General features: G+C 38.0%; 1 protein-coding gene across 1 annotated transcript in view; it reads right to left on the minus strand.

Moving 5' to 3' along the window:
* Positions 1-3,560: 3,560 nt before the first annotated feature.
* Positions 3,561-18,188, minus strand: part of KDM7A (lysine demethylase 7A) — a 69,766-nt gene continuing 55,138 nt past the window's right edge. Inside the window, exons 10-20 of the mRNA XM_068973047.1 lie at positions 17,706-17,797; positions 14,363-14,452; positions 12,438-12,647; positions 10,808-10,932; positions 10,440-10,594; positions 9,100-9,197; positions 8,446-8,594; positions 8,068-8,276; positions 6,632-6,717; positions 4,515-4,788; positions 3,561-3,924 (exon numbers count right to left, since the gene is read on the minus strand). Of these exons, the coding sequence (XP_068829148.1) occupies positions 3,830-3,924; positions 4,515-4,788; positions 6,632-6,717; positions 8,068-8,276; positions 8,446-8,594; positions 9,100-9,197; positions 10,440-10,594; positions 10,808-10,932; positions 12,438-12,647; positions 14,363-14,452; positions 17,706-17,797 (1,583 nt within the window). The 3' untranslated portion in view covers positions 3,561-3,829. The remainder of the gene's footprint in view (positions 3,925-4,514; positions 4,789-6,631; positions 6,718-8,067; positions 8,277-8,445; positions 8,595-9,099; positions 9,198-10,439; positions 10,595-10,807; positions 10,933-12,437; positions 12,648-14,362; positions 14,453-17,705; positions 17,798-18,188) is intronic.

An 18,188-nucleotide genomic window follows, 5' to 3' on the forward strand; every position in this document is an offset into this window, starting at 1 on the left:
ATCATCTTAATGATTACTTGAGGATAAACATTCTCACTCTTCTCCACAAACTATCTCATTCCTTTTTCTTTCACTTCACACACTGATTCTAATTCAGCACCTTGTTAGAGATTCTTCAGGGTTTTTTTTAGGTAGCATGCTCTGGGCATATATTTGATGTGAAGCAAATTTTATGAGTAACAGCAGTTTTCATTTAAAAATGCACATAAATGTACATTCATTGTCAGTTGTACTTATCATAAATTCTCTGCAAATATGAAGTGTAAATAGATAACACTTTTCTATGTTTTTCTTGAGTTTTGATCCAAATTTACAAATGAGAAAACTAAGACTCAGAAAGAATAAGTGACTTATTCAAGGTCACACAACTAAAATATAAAGGGCAGAACTTGGACGAACACCCGGTCTTCTGCTCCTTTCATGCTATAACATGCCCCTGTGATTATGAACATTAAATTATTGATTTTTGAAATGTCTTTTAAATTTTGAAAAAATTTTTTTTTACTTCTATAGTTGTAGAGTGTATCTCCACTGAAACTAATAAAGTTATGTCTTGTTTTTTCTATGAATGGGCCCTCTTTTAAGTTTCCTTAGAAGTGAAAATAATACTGCTTATTTCCTAGAGAAGAATACCTTCAAGAGCAGAGATCACAACTCCAACTTTATATCCCCCCACTCCCACAGTACTAAGTAGTGCTGGGCACCTAGTAGATGCATCTGATCTCATATGAATAAATACAGTAGAGTTCATTAAAAAGGCAATAATTGGATTAAAAAATAGAGCAGTATTCAGTGCTGAGTATTTAAGTAGTGATACAGATGAGCTTGTTTTCTGAGTTTATAAGATGGTTTTGGTTAGAATTTTCAATTCTGTATGCTTTAAAAATCAACTGATGCTCATTAAGTTCAAAGTATTTCTAGGATATTGGACTATTATGAACTGCCAGTGTTGCAGAGTTTACATCATTAATCAATACTGGAGAGCTTAGTATTATGTGATATTATGAATTAGAGTACAGTGGATCCCAGGTTAACAGAAGTCACTTATTTGAATCAATAAAGGAAAATGATTACCTGCTACTACAATTAAAATTGCATATGTTAAATGATAATTGTTGGTTATTATTTGTATTTGCTTATAACTAACTAAATGCCACCACTGCTGTCTTCCTAAGTTGCAGTGTCTGTAGGGTGGTATTATTTATAAGTGAGACTGAGGGAAAGACGAAAGGGTATTACAGTCAAGTCCGGATGCTGGCGGCAGTCACTTCAGTCATTTCCACGAGATGCAGGGATGCAGCACAGTCAGTGATTTTATAAGAGCTTTGACTATGGAGCTCACTGGATTCAGTGGCTGAATTTTTACCAATTCACAAAAAGTTTACATGTATTCTATTTTAGTGGTTATTTCATCTTACTTAAAACTTAGCCAGTTAATGGGCTAATTAACACTGCCAAAAATGAATCCACAGTACCTTCACTGAGAAGTTCCATATACTGGCTACTTTAAATTAGTATTTATTGGCTTAAGTACACAGGGCAGATACTGGCCACAATTTTAATTCATAAAAATAAATTAATTTATTTTGATTTTTATGGCTAAAGGAAAAAAAAGGTAATTAAAAATACTTAAAGCTGTGAAAAATGTAAAGACAACAAAAGAACCCAGATCATAATGTAGCTGGAAAAAGAAATTATAATTCTTATTTCTAAACTAAAACCAAAACATGTGTACTATAACACTAAAATGGTTTATCTACAGAAAACCAAAACATCACAGTACTATATTGTGATGGTGGGAAGGTGGGAGAATCATGCAAACCCACATTTTTCATATCTTGAGATCTGATGACCAACCAAATGACTGACTGTACCTACTTCTTACCTAGTTTTGGCATAGTGTAGACAGAGTTTTGAGTCAGCCTATTATAGACATTTAGTACTTCCAAAAATATTCTTCCTGAAACCCAGATAAGACCCAGACAGTGGTCCAATCATTAAACCAAAAAGGCTAATTCATAAGATATATATATATTCCATGAAATATTGGAATGGAAACAGAGTAAGAAATATTTCTCTTTGAAAATACATTTGAATGTAACCATGAAAGACAATGGTATAGACTTCTTTTTTCTTAGCTCTTCAAGTGATACTTAAAAGGGAAAGTCCTGCTACCTTGCTGAGTGGAAAAAAAAAAAAAGACAAATCCATAATATGGCCATATTTCTTTTCCGTAAAAATAAATTTTATCCAATTTGCCTGTATTTTTTGTGGGAACTTATAAAATGCTCTACTGTCAGAACTGGAAATATCTCCACCCCACCCCCCAAGAAACAAGAAATTACTTGTTTTTATGTCACAGGCGGAGAGGAAAACATAAGCTACTGCAAGCAGCTGAAAACTGGCATTTAGTAAAAATTGTGCACAAAGGAGATAAATGATTCCTTAAAGCTCAACCGGATACTTAACCTCACTATGCACTGGTTAAGTTAGGACAGATGGAAGAAACTGCAAAAACCACCCATTTTACTCCAAATCCACATCTTAAATAACTCATTAGAAGGTTAAGAAATAAAAAACTACACACACACACACACACACACACACACACACACCCAATTCATCTACTCCAACATGCTTGCTTCTATACAACTTAATATAGTATAGTCATTATATTACGGCTTATTATGCAGATTTGAATATTCTAAGTCAAACCATATTTCATATTTTCCAACAGATTAGGTATACAGAATAAAAGCATCATAAAATATAACCTCTGTGGCAGGTGCTGGCCCTGCCCTCCAACACCAGCAGTATGAAGAAGGCCCTCTGGAGTTACAAATGTATTTGGAAAACTACAAACATGACAATTTAATCAAACTTATAATACTTTTCCCACAAGTAGGGAAAAGATATTAAAGCTGTACTCTTTGGGACCCAGATATCATCAGCAAAAGTGAAAATGCAAGAAGCCTATTTTTCTATTTAGAAGAAAACTGCAATGTCAAACGAAATGAGAAATGTGGGGTCTTGAATGTAGTTCTTACACACTGGCTACGAAAGTGTTTCCCTGCAAAGAGAAGAGTCTGTGTCGTCACGAAATGAGGGGGAGTGCAGAGGGAAGGTGGGACGTAGGTAATCGACCTGGATAACAGTATGCACCTTGGATGTTAGCAAAAGCGAAGCTAATAGCTTATAAAAAACACATGAAATATATAAAATAAAATGATTTTCATATACATCTTAATTTAAAATAATTAATGCATCAAATCCCTGTTTAAGACTTTAACCTGAATAGCAAATTTAAGAGTCCAGACTAGTTACTGTTACCGTGGCTCTTCCCCACGTGTAACATACACACTATCAAAAATAATTTAAAAACCTTCACATTCTTAAATCTAAATTAGTGAGATATTTCTCCAGAAATCTTCCAAATAAATAGCTTTAAAAAAGAAAGAATTTAAAAGCTGTTAACTTTAAAAAAAAAAATCTGTTAAATAAATTACTGATAATTCTTTACCCTATCACTGAAAATAAATCAAAACACTACCAACAACAAAATGAAATTCAAGCCCTGACAAGAGACCCTTTCCAGTTCAAGGTCTCTTTTTAAGGTTCTACCCTCCTTCTTCCTCTCCCCACCAGGTCCAAAATGGTTATTGCTGAGTGGGTGTGGCACAGTGAAAATGCAGCATCAGGTTCATTTTGTTCTTCAGGCAGTGTTCCCTACTGTACATGCAAACTGCTTCAGTGGGGTGCGTGGAAGCTCCAGGCTCCCGCACCCCAAGACCAGTCTCCGAAGGGAATAGTGGCCACGGCCGCAGCTCCATCACACAAAGAAACGTGCGTGGCCATTTCTGTTCAGTTTAAGGATCTTCCCGAGACGCTGTTTGGCTGTTGCCATTCCTTTTTTTGGACGTTTACCTACAAAATACAGCACACCAACAGCAGTGTAAGTAACAGTGAAAATCACAGTTGATAGCACCTGGAAGACTTAAAGCAGAGCGACACGGCAGGCGAAGGCTTTTAGGTGTCCTGAATGGGTCGAGTCACACGCCTGGAAGTCCACTGCTTCAAACCCTTCCAGCTCGCCCACGAGATAAGGGCCAGCCTCCTTCCTAAGACTTACAGGACACTCCCCGGGCCTAAGCCCTGCCTGTCTCTTCAGCACCAGCTCTTACCATCCTGCCTCAAACCGCTCCAGCGATGCCCCTGTTCCGTCCTCATCCCCTGCTGCCCCTCCCCTGTCCTGGGCCACGCTGTCTCCTCTGCTGTCAGTGCTGTCGACCCTATCCCTTCCCCTGCCTCACAACGGCTAACCCATCACAGCCTTTCCAGGATCCACCTCCCCCTCCAGGAAACCCCTCCTGCTCCTCAGGGCTGACTGAGATACCTTCTCTGTCCCCACAGTAATCTGAGCACCTATCAATGCAGTGTCCATACCCAGCAGGCTGTAAGCAATGTGAGTGCAGAGACATGTCTATTTAACTTAACCTACACACGTGTAACGTTACCTTTTGTTGCCTGGTTGCTGATAGGTGGTGGATTCGACGCAGGTCTCTTGGTGGGGTGAAGGGGCACTGAAAAGGAAGTTTCACCAACAGGCCTTTCTGGGCTTATACTGCCGTTACTTAGCTGGCACGCCCCTGATATCAAGCTTGAACTCTGCGTATACTTTGCGTTCTGAAGGCTTGAGCCACTGCTGTCCACAGAATTCCTACTTTGTACTTTCTGACTGATTTCTGATGAAACTTCCTTCTTGATGCATTTCTGGCCTCTATTTAGATCCTAAGAAAGAAGGAAATAAGGCCGAATTTTTAGGGTTTCTTTACGAGAAGTAATGTATTAACAATTTAAGAGAGAGAAGAAATAGATTACTGAACTTATGTTTTTTTAACATGAAGTGGCCATAGATGATCCCTCCTGATGGTCATCTCATTCTAAAACCTAGTAGCTCTGAAGGATTCAGGTTTTAAAGATGCCTCGTAACTTGAGACATCTTCAAGTCGAGAAGAAAACATTATAGATAGATAAGATAGATGACTGGTAGGTCTTGAAATCAAAACAGAGAGGGTCCCAACCAGAATTAAAGAGAGAAAAGGAAAAGATAAACCTGAAAAGAGCATACTGTAGATATAATGTTTCATGAAACTAGTTTTAAGTGTGTGTCTGTGTGTGTGTGTATGATAGTGAATTTCTGATTCTGTAATGGTCAAGTAAGTTTTAAAAACAGCATTAAACACAGACTTGCTTTAAAACAGTCTTACAAATATGCTTGAGCATTAAAACAGTCTTACAAATACGCTTGAGTAGGAAGAAACAGCTTTTCAATTTGATACACTATTCTAATACCTCTCTAGATTACAAGAAACAGAAATTCTATTTTCTCTAAGGTGATCTTGCTGATCATTTGTCTTCTGCTTCTTCATTTTCAAAGACAATTATAAAAGCAACAGCTAAATTTAAATAACAGCTTACCTTTTAATACTAAATCCAATAATGCTACTGAGTTATAAATTTTATAACCAGTGAGGCACTATAGAATCATACATTAGTAAGTGAATTCTTAATAGTTAAGGAATATCTTACCTGACCTTTGTCTCTGGAGCATATCCTCCCATTAAAAGAACTTGTACTTGCCTTTAAAAAATAACTTGGTTCTTTCTCTTATTATAAAAGTAATTGACAAGTATTTAGAAAATATAGATAAGCCAAATGAAGAACGTTAAAACCACCCATATTTCTGTTACTGAGAGAGCAAATGGGGTTGGGGAGGCTTGGAGACTCCACTGTGTCACTTAAGAGTTCTGATTCTTTGGTTGTCATTTTCCAAGGTCTGCAGCAAAAGGTTATGCTGCTGCTACTGCTAAGTCGCTTCTGTCGTGTCCAACTCTGTGCGATCCCACAGACAGCAGCCCACCTGGCTCCCCTGTCCCTGGGATTCTCCAGGCAAGAATACTGGAGTGGGTTGCCATTTCCTTCTCCACAAAAGGTCATACAGCCTTCCTTTTTTGGTGCTACTGGCAACGTTTTTAAAAAAAGGTATTTTGGGGGTTCATTTTGTTTGGTATAAGCATTCATACATGAGAATCCTCAGACATCAAGTGTCTTCTCTTAGAGCAGTGACTCTCAATCTGGACTTAATGAATGGTTTGGGGTGAGGGTGGGGTACAAACCATGAGAAAAATGTAAGCACAAGTCATATTCATGGAGAACATTTTTTGGAAAGAAAACATTTTCCTGTAACTGTCATCAAATTCTCAAAGAAATTTGGTATCTAAAAATGCTCAATAAACAACAGCAGAGATTAAAAGGATCCTTGTGGTATTGTGGTACTTTTTTCCTTTCATGTTTCATTCTAGGCAGACATAACCTAAAGGTGTTGGCAGCCAGGAGTTTTTAACTGCTTTCTTAAATAAGTTGCTTTTTTCCAGATAACATTCTATCCATAAGCCTTTCATTGGTTAGTACATCAGAATCCCTAAAACTGGACAGCTGTTCAAAGGTACATTTAATGACAATTGTTAAGCTTTCTACATCTGGGGGTTGATTACTGATTGCAGTTTTAAAAACAAAAGCAAAAACAGAGCTAATGGCAATCCTATTTCAATATTTCAAACCTTGAATATACCTGAAGATTAAATCTGGAAGTTGTATCAAATTGTTTAATCCAGGAAGAACTCCTCAACTCTTGATCTTCAGTCTTGACATGATATCCTAAAGAGAAATTTTAATTAAAAATCTTCTCACAAACTGGATCTTAAAGAACAAAGTTAGCCTGCTGCTTAAAACTGAAAGTAAATTTATGTTGACATTTTATTCAAAAAATGAGCATGCTAACTCTTTATTCATATACTTTCACCATACTCCTTTCCCTCTCAAAAACAAAACAGTCACCAGCTTGCAATCCAACATGTTAATTATTTCAGTTCTCTCAAAGACTGTCTTTCTTTCTACGGCAGGTTTTGGGCCAGATGCTGGAGGACCTAGATCAAATTCTGTGGCCATCTGTTGTAGATGTAAAACCAAGTGCAATACAGTTTCTCTAAAAATAGTATATTTTCCCATACAGAATAAAGGCATATGTTTGCCTGAATCTGGCAGCATTTCCAGAGAAGCTTTCTTTTCAAGGGGCCAAAGAGATTATAGGAAGACAGAATGATAAGTGGAAAGACAGAAAAATCCAGATTTGAACTTGAGATCTTTCATTACCAATACATCTTTAGCCAAGTTATATAACCTCTTTAAACCTGAGTTTCCTCTTATACAATAAGCAAAGATTTTGAGATCACATGATCTAGTCTTGGATTCAAATTCCAGTCACTGAGTAGCCATGTAAGTGTGGGCAAGTTAATTCCACTAAATCTTTTTTCCTTTACCTATTAAAGCTACATTACACACACCCAACATGTCATTTCAAGAATTAAGTGAAATGAATGCCAAGCTCCTGGCACATAATCGACGCAGCTAGGTGGGAATGAACCTAATTCCTATAATAGACTTCAGTTTTAATGTAGTACCATCTTTTCCCTAATCCTCCTCAGATTTTTGGGAAACAAAACTTCTCCCTAAAGGCAGACAGAAGCAAACACTCCGGGCACCACTGATACCGCCAGCAAGTCTCCTCTCTTTCCCAATGTCTCCTGTTAAGTAGAAAAGGATACCCTCCAGCAGAAACAGCTGAAAGCTCGCCTTCCCTTCCATAAAAGGAAAAAGAGTGGATTGTTCAAACTAAGCACATCAATTAAGACACAAACATGCCCTCCATTCTGATCAGCTTATAAAAGGGAAACAACACATCTTGCAAGTCAGTGAATACAACCCCTAATCCGTTAATTTACATTCTGAGTTATTCTATTTGCAGCTAACATTTGTCAACATCATATATATATATATATATATATATATATATATATATATCTGCCAATATGTCTAACACCATCTCCAACTAAAGATGTTTAATAAACATTTCTTGTTCATAATCTTTAACCTCAAGCTAGGATTACAGGGCTATTAAGGTGAGGGTTCTATGTTATTTTTCAGAAAATTACAATTTATGTTTCTTACCACTTTCCACTGGCTTATCACAGCGATACAACTGCCTGACCTCATGGTTACTGCTGTGGCAGCTGCTGGGGTCCTGGAGAGAGGGTCTTTCACCACCACAGTCTGTGCTTTGAATCTGCCTTTGTAAACACGTGGAATAGTGCAACCCTGCCATAGACAGCATGCCCTGAATAGCTTCTTCCTCTGTGCTCGTCGAGGTAGGACATTCCCTGAAGGGCAGATCAGCAGAAAAGACAAGAACTTTTTTACTCTTAAGGAAATATTTGGTAAATTTTAAAACCAAAACACACACACACACAAATAAAACAAACAAAAAATAACAAATGTTTTCCTATAATTTATATAACATTGTAATAAGACCATCATCAGCATGCCTACCTTTTAATTGGAATTTCGCTTCGAGATGGCTTTTGGCTCTTTTGAAGGAAGTTCCTCATCACATTAGATTCTTCCTTAAAGTTTGATGTTATCTCTTGTTTCTTTTCATCACCTGAACTTTCAGACTCTTCAGTGGTAAAATTATTTTTCTGAGATAATTAAATAGAAGGAAGTCTATATAAGAAATCAGAACACGTTTATACAAACTAACCAAAAACAGTTTATCCATCTAAAGGGAAAGTGAGAACTTCATTATCATGGAATTATTTCTGTGTTTCATATGAAAAAGTGGAAATAAATCTCTAGTTACTGCAGTAACATAATTCCTTAGTTTAAAAAAAAAAAAAACACACAGTACAGGCTTTCTTTAAGGCAAAATGAAATATAACCTATGAGGAAATATGAGAAATGAGAGCTGTATCTCCCTCCACCCTTTCCAAAATCAGACAGAAGCTTTGTTGATCAGATGTAAGTAGTCACGTGATGGGGTGTGTGTGTGTGTGTGTGTAATTACCACTGAAGAGAAGGCTCTGTGCCACAAAGGTCAGACAGACAGGCTTTGGGAAAGCTGTCATCCACTTTCCTCCCATGTAAAGGAAAGTGGGTGTTCATCTTTCCACCACATAACTGTAAGTTACAGGGTCCCAGGCGTACCAGTGCAGTGCAATCAGGTCCAGAGTCTTCTGAATCAGAAATATCAGAATATTCAGATGATCGATTCCTGAGTTCTGATTTCACACTTGTTAAAAACCCTGAGAAGGAAAGTGATCAGAGAAAAAGAGCCATCAGAACTGGAACAAAGTGCCATCCAAAGCCCGTCCAACTCAACTGCGCCGGCTCTGTCCTTTCTCATTGCTTTCATTGTCTTCATTTCGTTCTTCCCCCAAGGATTTTTCCCCTAATTAACCAAGATACAGATTGAAGTGTATTCTTAAAACTTCTGTGGTATTTATCAAATACGGTTTACAATCCTTGCATGGGTGGGTTGACTATTTTATTTCTTCCCAGAAAAAAACCTCAACTCTAAAATTAGCTACAATGCTTTTCACTTTCTGTTATGCTTTATTTGTCTCAACAGAAAACAAAACAAAAAAACTCTCCTGAGCCTAAGACACATTCAAGTAGACAGTGAATTCAACAAGCTTATAGACCAAGCTTCACCCTTGCCTCTCTTTCCCCACAGCACTTTCGGCTAGCAACTGCTGGATAAAGTCCACTGATCAGTTGTGTCTCCCCCGGCATGTGAACAAATGTAGAGTCACCGACTAAAACAATAACAAACTTATCTGGAATTACCAGGAACTGAGGTATTCGACATGGATTTAATAATGTTAATTATCTAGAATATTCACTTATCAAGTACTAAAATGTTTAACTACTTTCTAAGATAGAAGGGTATACGGAGGCCCTGAAAACTGTTGAGAAAATGAAAGACTTCATTCAAAGAAGATCTCAAGGAGGAGGAGGTGTTACTATTCATTGCATTGATGGTAACCAATTAATAACCAAGTAGAGCCTTCTTGTCAATATGCAATCAAATAAAATAATACTTGGGTTACTAATAGCTTCAGATCAGCCAGTTATATATGTCTCCTAATTCTGAAAACCATATGTATGTTAGCTAAAATTATCTTGGAAATTGCACTACATTTTCAACTGCTTCATAATTCAGAGTAGAGGCCCATAAAATGCATGAGCTTTTATGTGACTCTTGAAAAAACTGTCATTAGATGAGGGTGTCACTGGCCAATGACATCCTTGCCACTAATACCACTTTCCCCGGCTGCCACCCCTCATTGGGAGGTCACATTCAGCATTTCCCTGATGGAGAGAGGACTCAGAAATGCTCCAGATTTCTCAAAAGAGTATTAGGGACACAAGAAATTTTAATCCTACTACTAATTTAAGCACTTTAAAATTAGTGAGTTACCTGACATACTATTAGCATATTAATAATGAACAGACCTTTAAAATGACCATTAAAACAAACATACTGTTAAGTGGTTTTTGAGACTCTTCATTCTCCACTCCCTCTATTCCTGAACTCTCTTCCATCTTCACTTTTGCCTTTTTTGTCCTTCTCTTATCCTCTTCATTTTCACTATCTGCTGTATAAAGACTCTGATCTGTGAAGGGTTGTCTCTCATCCCTGTACATAGAGGGAAAAATAATCAACTCAGAAAATAGTGCAACTATGCAGCCAAACAGTATTACACTCTCCTTACTTTGCAGAGAAAACTGAGAATTGAGACCCTTTCCCCATTTTTCAGGCAGGTGTGCAATGGTCTGGACCCAGAATAAAATGAACAGAGGGAACCCATGGAAAACTAAACTCTCTGAGACTTTCATCTACTTCACGTACTTAATTATCCTTCCATTTGTCAGCAGTAATCGAAGATCATTATCTTTCGCTCTCCATTCAGGTACTGTGGAAGATGGCTGGAGATGTTTGTTGAATTTTCCATTCAGTTTTGAGCTCAGGATGTCCTTAAAGTATAAAAACAGAACTTACTTAACCTCCACCCTCAAAAATACCTGCTTGACAGGTAAAGGAGCAGGAGAGTGTACCACCACCTCCCCCTGCCCCGGTCCCCACGGCCCTGCATCCTAAGAGTGCTGGGCAGCCTCCAAGGCTAGGGCATTTGCAGTGATGCAGCATGGAAGCTAAATGGCTCCTAAAACCAGCATGAATGTGGTTCATCTTTCTGTAGGGCCAGTAACAGTAAAATACGTTCTACAAAGCAGAATATAAAATCTGCCTCACGTGAATTCAGACATTTCACTCTTGTAGAAAGCTGGAAAACTGGAGAAGTACTGCCTTTGTGTATTTTGAGTTCTCTTTCCCTTGTTTCTCCCTAACTGCTGGGTCCCTTCCGGTCCCCCCATCTCTGACCTAATCTCTAGTCTTCCCCCCAGGTACTCTCAGCGATTTACAGGTCACCATCATGCTATCACCAGGAACAAAGGCCACCGAGTGACATAAAGGCACAACAGTGGCTGGTTTTTAAAACATAAAGAATATTTCCTTTAATATTTTTCTTTAATAATATATAGAGCTTCTTATAATAACCTGAATCTTCTCCCACATAGCTATGGATGAATCTTCTACCAGATGGCTATGGGTTGAAGGAGGTTTAGAACAACAAAAGCTTACAACAGTATAAATATAATTATATAAAATTTAAAATATTTAAGGAAGCTTTAATTTCTATATAACATCTGTAAATATGTTAATTCAGAGATACTGCTATCTTACTCATTTTAAACTGTCCTCTCCTTAAGATGTACAATCATGGATGACATGGATCTCATCACAGGTCAGTAGCATGTTTTCCAAAGGCCCCACACTGAGCTCATCACTCTGTTAGGCCAGCACTTCTCAAACTGTAATGAGTTTAATAGTCTCCCAGCCTAACAGTGATGCATGCTGCTGCCGCTGGGCCAGGGAAAGGCCTACAGCACCTGCACTTTCCTCTGCCTTCAATACTCCTCCTCAAGTCTGTGTATCCACCTGACTTCTTCTATGTAAGTGTCTGTCAAATGCACCCACCTGAGAGGTTCTCCAATCACCTTAGCAGAAGCAGCCAACCACCAGCCCCTTTATTCTACTGCTCTATTCATGACCTTTTTATCTGAAATTATACGACTTTAATACCTGTCTCTGACTTCGATCCTTCCAACTTGAACTAGGATGGAAGCTCCATGAGGGCAGGGGCTTGGGTTTTGCCCACTCTGGTACCTTCCCCAGAGCCTAGAAGAGTACCTGGCACTCAGTAAACACTCGATACACATGTCAGCAAACCGATGGGACCTGTTCGTCCTACTTCTACACCGAAGCATGCCCCCATCACAAGCAGAAGTGCTGCTGACCCCTAGGGTGCTAAGCAAAGCTCAGACAACAAGAATGGCCAGCCTGGTCTCTTTCTATCATCCTTCTGAAGGCCTTTCAGAAATGACTGAGTCTCTCATGTGACCACGGAACAGAAGCTTGCCTCTTCCCAGGGACACATCTCCAGTCTTCTGAGCACCTCCCTCGTGTGGAGCTCCAGGATGTCGAGGTTGGAAGGAGTTCGGACACTGTGGTCTCGAAGTTTCCGCATCCTTCGTCGGGAATGGTATGGGGAAGCTGCTTCACTTGAGGACCGTGAAACTGGACACACAGAAGGGATTCCCTGAGATTTAACTGGTTTGCCGTTTTCCTCCTTTAAGAACAAAATTTGGGGTATTTTTATGACAAGGCCACAAACATAAGTGACTAAATAATCATCTATAAAAATATTTTAGAAAACAAAAAACATTCCTTTTCATCATAAAAACAAAAAACACCAAATTATAAAACCTGAACAGCTCTACTGAGATCTTTTCCCCTTCTCTCTCCCACATAAAATACTGTGAACACATATCCTTGATTTTCAACATCATTTTAAAGGCTGTGTCATATTCTACTGTAGAGATATAGCATAATTTATTGACCTAATACTTAGGGATAGATATTGTTTTCATTTTTTTACTATCATTTTGGTTCCAAGAGGTGATAGTGGTAAGCAGGTATGGTCATATATCAAGTTTAACTGGAATTGTCTTATTTACTTTATTAAAGTAATGCTAAGTCAAGGTATATGCCAGTTAGAAATCATACACTAATTTATACTTCCTATCAGCAGAGCAAAAATACAGAATTTTATCTTTGCCAATGTGATAAACCATCATTTGAAATCATAAATTATGTGGTAATATGTGGTTGAATACTTTTTCACATATTGAGAATATTTTTCATATTTTTATTGAATTGGCCATTTCCATCTCTTCTTTAATGAAATTCCTGTTTATATTTTCTTTGTACATTTTTCTACAGCCATTTTGCTGCCTTCTGGACTCCCTACCCTCCAATTAAAAAAAAACAAAACACTTTGGTGACTATTTTTGTCCAATTATTCTTCCAAGAATATTTCACCATTTTCAATTTGTAATACTAATTTGCAATTATATTTTAGAAATGACACTCCCATTTATTAAACTAGAGTTTTATTTTTCTTAGTAAAGATTTATAGTTTTTTCATATAGACCTATACTTTTTTATTGAGTGTATTCTTAGTTTTGGTTATTGTTGTGATATATATTTATACATTTATATATATTAAGATTAAATATATGACTTTTGACTTTAAAAATTCATGTATATGCAGCTCTTCAAAAACATAAAATAATTCCCTACTATATCTGAACATGTTGAGAATTATATGAAATACTCTATCCAAGGATATTAAACCCAACATTTTAATACCTTTTTTTTGTTTCCCAAATACAGCCCTGATCTGAGCCATTAAATTATCAGCATCCATTCCTCCACTTAATTTCCTTTCAGTTCAAGCTAGACACTAACAGAACCACCTTCCTGAAGAATTACTTTAATTAAAATCCCCTATCTTTAACACCTAGAATATCTTCTAATTAATAAAATACCTAATGTCAGACTTCATGGGCTTTTATCAAGGGGCATATACCTAAACCAGGTGTCATAATATTTTCAGTTGAGTGGGTCTCCTTGCCCCAACCCTCTTTCCAATCCAACTTCACCGGTTCTTACTCATCTTACACATCTTAACATGTATTCATCTTTGCATTGCAGAAATGAATGAGATCTGAAAGTTTTGTTTATTCTGTATTTTTTTCATTTTTGGAGTAACCTGGAGAACCTGAAGTAACTTGGTAACTACATCCTTATTACTTCATGATGATACAATATTCCAGATTTCTCCATAGAGCTTTGAAACCCTGAGACTCCTTTCAAGATACAGCTCATTCTAGTTCTTCTAAGAATGTCGAGGCTTTCCAGTATTTGTAGTGAGGTGGTAGATCCAACTGCTTCTCAAAGTATATAGGAACCAAGCATTTAGATGATGGTTTCTACTCTTACCTCTATTGCTCGAATTACTTTAGAAAGTTCTTTAATAAGATGTCCAGGTCTAACATTGTCTGGAATTTCAAAGGCATGTTCAGATACAAGCTGTATTTGGATTAACAAAGATAAGACAACCAAAGTTATTTACATTTTAAGATGTAAAAACTAATAAATTTTTAAGTTCTCTAGATTTTATAGACAAAGTCAAATACCAACAAGCCAGGTCTCAGAACTCAAGGAGCTGGTTTCATATCTTCTAAGGAGATCCTTATTAACTTATGAAATCCTTTTACTCTGAGTTAAACATGAACTTGTCTTACTGTGAATTCTGCTCAAAATGGACTCTACACCTCAAAGCCTACTGTAATTCTAAATACTACTATAATTAGTAAAGAAACTAATGAAGCCTTTAATTCATAATACAAAAGGATTTGTAAGGGGAAACACTGGCACTAAAATAATCCTAGTTTCTCATGGTAAATCTAATTCATAAAGTCTTTTATTTTTTGCTTTTCAAAAGTAAAATAGGAAAAAGATTCCATCAATAGGAAAGAGGAATTAATTGGCGAGTTACCGTATCTACTGAAGTGCAAACTGCTCTCATTGTTTATTACGTCTAATTCCAAACATTAATCTGTTTATCTAAGAACAGGCTTCCCAGGTGGCTCAGTGGTAAAGAATGCACCCGCATTGCAGGAGATGCAGGTTCAATCCTTGGGTCAGGAAGATCCCCTGGAGAAGGAGATGGCCACCCACTCCAGTTTTCTTACCTGGGAAATCCCACAGACAGAGGAGCCTGGTGGGCTACAGTCCATGAGGTTGCACTGAACACAACTTAGCGACTAAACAAAAATCTAAGAACATCTGACCTTTTAGATGCCCTTAACATACTGATTGCTACTCCTGCTCTATATCCTCTCCCTGGTTTTAGCATAATTTGTTAAAACAAACCAATGGTAACAGTAACACTAAGTGCAAACTATGTGCCAGGCTGAGCAACAACAAATTAAATAACAACAACAAAAAAATAACTGAGCGACTGAACAACAGCAAATGTGCCAGGCAAGATACAGTTGAGTGCTTTACAAATGTCACCTCATAAATCATTTCAACACTAGACAGAGGTTCTCCTAGGACTCTCATTGTACGTCGAGGAAATAGAAGCACAGGTTCACGCTTTATTAGCAGCACGGCCAAGACTTGAATACAAGCCTCTGACTCTGGAGTCCACACCCTGAACCACTAGGCTAGTAAGCTGCCTCTCAAAGTGTACTCTAGATGTAATCAATTAACAGTATCTATTACTGATGAATTTTCTTGTTGTTGTTCAGTTGCTCAGCTGTGTCCGACTCCTTTCAACCCCATGGACTGCAGCATGCCAGGCTCCTCTGTCTTCATTGTACATCAAAATCACCCACAAGTTTAGAGGTTCATAGCCTACTACAGATCTATTATACCAAAATCTCTAGGGGAAAAAAGTTATTTCTAAAAATCTCTAAAGGCAATTCTGATAAACACATAAGCTTGAGAACAACTTGTCTAAAGCTTTCAGAAGAAGAGGAATTACACAGTTTTTGCAAGATACTCTTTGTTTTTATCCTGTTAATATATGATATACTTTTGTAATCCGTTTTTGCCTTTACTTGTCAATTAGATCATGATGTCTTTGATGCTGATTTTATTTTCCTATATGCTTCCACAGCGCCCCTGCTCTAATGTGTATACAGCAATGATTTTTTTAAAAAAATGAAAAGAAGCATAAAATTATTGGGAGGGTAATCTATTACCCTCAGAGGGTAAAGAATCTGCAGGCAATGCAGGAGACCAGGTTCGATCCCTGGATGGGGAAGATCCCCCAGAGAAGGGTATGCCAGCCTACTCCAGTATGGTTGCCTGGACAATCCCATGGACAGAGGAGCCTGGCAGGCTACAGTCCATGGGGTCGCAGAGTCGGACTCAACTGACAGACTGACGCTTTCCCAGTATCTTTTAGGTGGCTCAGTGGTAAAGAATCCGCCAGTCAATGCAGGTGATGCAGGTTTAATCCCTGGGTCGGGAAAATCCCCTGGAGTAGGAAATTGCAACCCAGTCTAATATTCCTGCCTGGAATATTCCAAGGACAGAGGAGCCTGGTGGGCTACAATCCCTGGGGTCACAGACAGGCACAACTGAGCGGCTGAGCACAAGCACACAGAAAGTATCTTTTAAGAGCAGGATTTTTACTTCAAGTGGACATTTAAGAAATCAGCATGGAAATGTATTTTCATCAGATAAAATATTTATCACTTATTAAAGCATTGTGTGCAAAGTTCCAGGAAGGAAATAAAGATGAGAAAGTCCCTGTTTTTTAAGAGCTCATAAATGTAGACAATAAGAAATGGACACATTACTTTATGGACATTACTTTTAAGTCCACTGGCTCGAGATATGCTATGGACGTATAAGGAAAGGACCTATGAATTCCAAATGGAGAGATCTGAGATGACATCTTAGAGGTGGTAGGATTCGAATCCAAACTAGACCACAGTTCAGGGAAAATGGAAAGCTCCTGCCTGAACCCGGACCTCTCTTTTCCTTTGTTCTTACATAAGACCAGCAGAGGGATAACAGCATAGGCTTTGCAGAGACCGAGCTTCATCTTAGCTCCACCAGTTGTCTTGAGCAAGCACTTACACTCTGAACCTCAACTTCTCCGTATTTAAAATGGGGACAACAACAGCACCACAAACTCATTTAGTTGCTCTGAAGAGTAAATGAGTTAGTAAATGCATTTATGGATATAAAGACTAAACACAGTGGTTAGCACACGATGTGAGCACAAAGTTATATACTATTATTCTATATCTACCTGTTAATTTCTTAGTCAATATCCCAGATAGCCTCAAATTTACTTTCAAGATTAAAGTACTTAGGTACTCCATTCTCAAAAATATAAACAAAAACCAGCGTATCTGTATATACTAATAAAACACAGGTTGTACTTCTCAGTTAAAGCATGATTCCCATTCCTTCTAGCACTCCCACTTACTGACAGAACAGCATAAGGCTCTGTTTTCCTGACCCTGCCATACAAAAATTAACAGTTTCCCTGATGGCTCAGATGGTAAAGAATTTGCCTGCAGCGCAGGAGACCCAGGTTCAATCCCTGCGTTGGGAAGATCCCCTGGAGAAGGGAATGACTACCCACTCCAGTATTCTTGGCTGGAGGACTCCATGGATAGAGGAGCCTGGAGGGGCTACAGTTCATGGGCTTGCAAAGAGTCGTGGACATGACTGAGAGACTAACAGTCTCACACTTTTCACTTTTCTGACCTTGCCATATAAAAATTAAGTTATTTCACCAAAGACAACTACTTACTTCTTTTTTCATCCATAATTTTAAAGCAGTATGCAGCGCTTTCACTCCCTGTACTAGGTAAGTCTGAGGCTGAAAACCATCTTCTCTCAGTTCTGTGGGAACGAAGTTAAGGGGGAAAGGAGTTAGGTTCTGTGGCAAAGTGATTAACTTTAGGTTTTGAGTAACCACCAAATATCAAACAAGTTAACAGAGAGGAAAAAAAAAAGTGAAATAAGAAACAATCAATTGACAAGATGAGAAAGAAAAAGAAACAGAACCATACTCGATACTACTGCCTAAATCTTCTACAGCAGCACCTCTCTCAAGACACCCACCTCCACACAGTGCTACACGGTGTGAGATGGGGTTCTTCCTACTCGTTCCTTCCAAAGAAAGTGAGCCCCACCTCACCCCTTTTAAGGAAAGAAACCATGAATGAGTCCTATCATTTAATTCTGTGCATGCTATCCTGGGAAAAGAGTCATTGATTTGCTTCTTTTCACT

The sequence above is a fragment of the Capricornis sumatraensis genome, chromosome 5 (genome assembly GCF_032405125.1).
Source record: "Capricornis sumatraensis isolate serow.1 chromosome 5, serow.2, whole genome shotgun sequence".
Taxonomy (NCBI): Eukaryota; Metazoa; Chordata; class Mammalia; order Artiodactyla; family Bovidae; genus Capricornis; species Capricornis sumatraensis.